The 2,267-nt window shown below is 42.6% G+C and overlaps 1 protein-coding gene across 1 annotated transcript; it reads right to left on the reverse strand.

Annotated features, from left to right (window-relative positions):
* Positions 1 to 273: 273 nt before the first annotated feature.
* On the reverse strand, positions 274 to 2,018 carry LOC105058206 (uncharacterized). Its single transcript, XM_010941064.3, has 5 exons — positions 1,762 to 2,018; positions 1,433 to 1,657; positions 1,022 to 1,240; positions 847 to 936; positions 274 to 748 (listed from the first exon to the last, which is right to left on the reverse strand). Exons 1-5 carry the CDS (start codon positions 1,975 to 1,977, stop codon positions 509 to 511), a joined length of 990 nt encoding a protein of 329 aa, XP_010939366.1. The 5' UTR covers positions 1,978 to 2,018; the 3' UTR covers positions 274 to 508.
* Positions 2,019 to 2,267: the final 249 nt, after the last annotated feature.

Consider the following 2,267-nt stretch of genomic DNA (forward strand, 5'->3'; position numbering starts at 1 on the left):
CAGAGATCAGACAGCGGGCACAGATGTGCGAGTTGCCGGAGAAAAGGCGCGTAGGATGTCCGAGGGGCACGCGGGAAGCTGGGTGCGAGGCGCTCGGTGGGGTAGCGGGTCAGGAGATCGGGAAGGGAGAGATAAGAGAGAAAGGGAAAGGAGAAGAGATCGGGAAGAGAGAGATAAGAGGGAAAGGGGAAGGAGAAAGGAAAGGAGAAGGGAAAAAAAATTATGATCGAGAAAAACGGGAGAATGGATCAGAACCTGAGAGCTCTGATACCATGATGAATATGGGGAGGAAAAGATTTTCTTTTTATTTTTCTTTCATATATAAGAGGGTATACAAGGGGCCTATAAATACAAATATGTAGACCCAAATATGGACAGAGAATAACAAAAATATGCTAAGGAATAATATCCAAGAAACTTTAATTAGACACATTTCTAATTAGATCCAACCCTTTCAACATGATGATACTGAGACAATATAACCTTGTGAAACCTTTGACTATTTTAGCTATATAGCTGATGCTACATGAAGATGATGCCCAGAGATTGGAGCATTTGTTAGAGCCACAAGGAAGTCTCTGTAATCCCCATCTGGAAGACTCTCACAAATGGCATCCTGTAGATTCTTCCCATATCTCTTTGAAAATGCAGACTTCACCTCTTCCATGCCCACTTCTGCACTACCCATCATCATCCTTGTCAGCAAACTTTTATCAGCATCTGCCTCCTTCAAGCTTGTGTGCAACATCTAAAACATACCAACAGACAAAGACCATTACCTGGAAATTTTGATGCACCAAATGTCTAACTTAGCTGATGATATGATGGAACAAAAGGATATAATACCTTGGAGTAGTACTTGGATGGATTATGTATGCAATTGACAACAAGTCTAAGTGAGTCCTCAAATTCTCCACTGTTCTCACTCTTGAGTGTCTGGATATTATATGACCACATAACTAATTAAGAACTGGATGGTGATGGATTAAACAAATACAAGTAAGCTTCTGCACTTGTTTACCTTGGTGTAATCATGCCCATATATATGTTTGTAGCAGGAGAATGCCAGCTTCAGCTGTGGGATGCTCCTCTTGCTGAACATCTCAAGGATCACAGATTCATCAATTGATCCCATGCTTCCTTTCCTAGCTTCATACAGCCTCTTCGCATCGCACTTGGCGATGTGTGCACTGACATCATCATGGTGTGACTTGTGTGATGCAGCCAGAGCCCCTAATATCTGTGCAAATTTTTTGTTAGTCATTCTAATCCAAGCATTTCCCCATCAAAGTGGTGCCAAACATGGAGCAGAATTCTAAGTTAGAAGCCTCTGCTCAAGAAAACTTCAGTAGATGCCAACGACTTAGGCTAGTGCTGAATTCATGGCAAAAGGCAACTATAGGTAATAGAAACAAGGACTTGATCAACCTACCCTTTGGTGTGGGTGGGATGGCTCAGAGATGATATCCTGGTCCAAGGGCCTCTTGAACTTGGTAAAGTAAGCTTGTTTGATGAAGAAGAGCTGGTTTGATTTCCGATGAGTGTATATCTCAATGAGGGCCTTGTAATCAACATTGCTCTGCTCTACTGCATCCCTTGCAACCATGGCATCGCGCTCATGACGCTCGAGCATCCACATGTATAAGATGTTGAACATCTGAACAAGGATATCAAGAAAGCTAATGAAAGACTGTTTGGTGATGACCAAGATTACAATTTGAATTGAAATGGTACGTTAGTATGATATGGATTGATTCTAACCTCATTCTTTGGGTTGGCCATCCAAGCCTTGTGAAATTGTTCGACAAGGTCCTCATGATACATGGCTCGATACATCTCCTTGATTTGTTGCCTCTCAGCTGGAGTTCGGCTGGCCAGAGTCTCACCAATGTATTTGAGTTGATTCCATTTTGCATGGATTTCTCGGCAGTCATTCTCACAGCACCAGCTGATCGATGACCGGGAATTGAGAGCCATCTGAAGTGCTCATAGAGGACTTCAAAGTGGCAGAACTAGATATATGTCTTAGAATCATGTTAACAATGCCTTGAAGTCCAAGGAAGAGACATTGGCTTTGGGTCCACCACTTGAATCCGACAAGGAAACAGTGGGGAAGCTGTGGAAGTGAGAGAACATTTGGAAAGTAAGGGGTCTCCTTTTGTTTTTTTTAGTGTAGAAATGAGGGTCATGTGGTTTTTAATGGGGTGGCTTATGTGGGTTCCTAGTAAGCTCTGAGTATGATCCCCTTCCCTTTAGCCATACCTTTT

This window comes from Elaeis guineensis, chromosome 15 (assembly GCF_000442705.2).
Source record: "Elaeis guineensis isolate ETL-2024a chromosome 15, EG11, whole genome shotgun sequence".
Classification (NCBI taxonomy): domain Eukaryota; kingdom Viridiplantae; phylum Streptophyta; class Magnoliopsida; order Arecales; family Arecaceae; genus Elaeis; species Elaeis guineensis.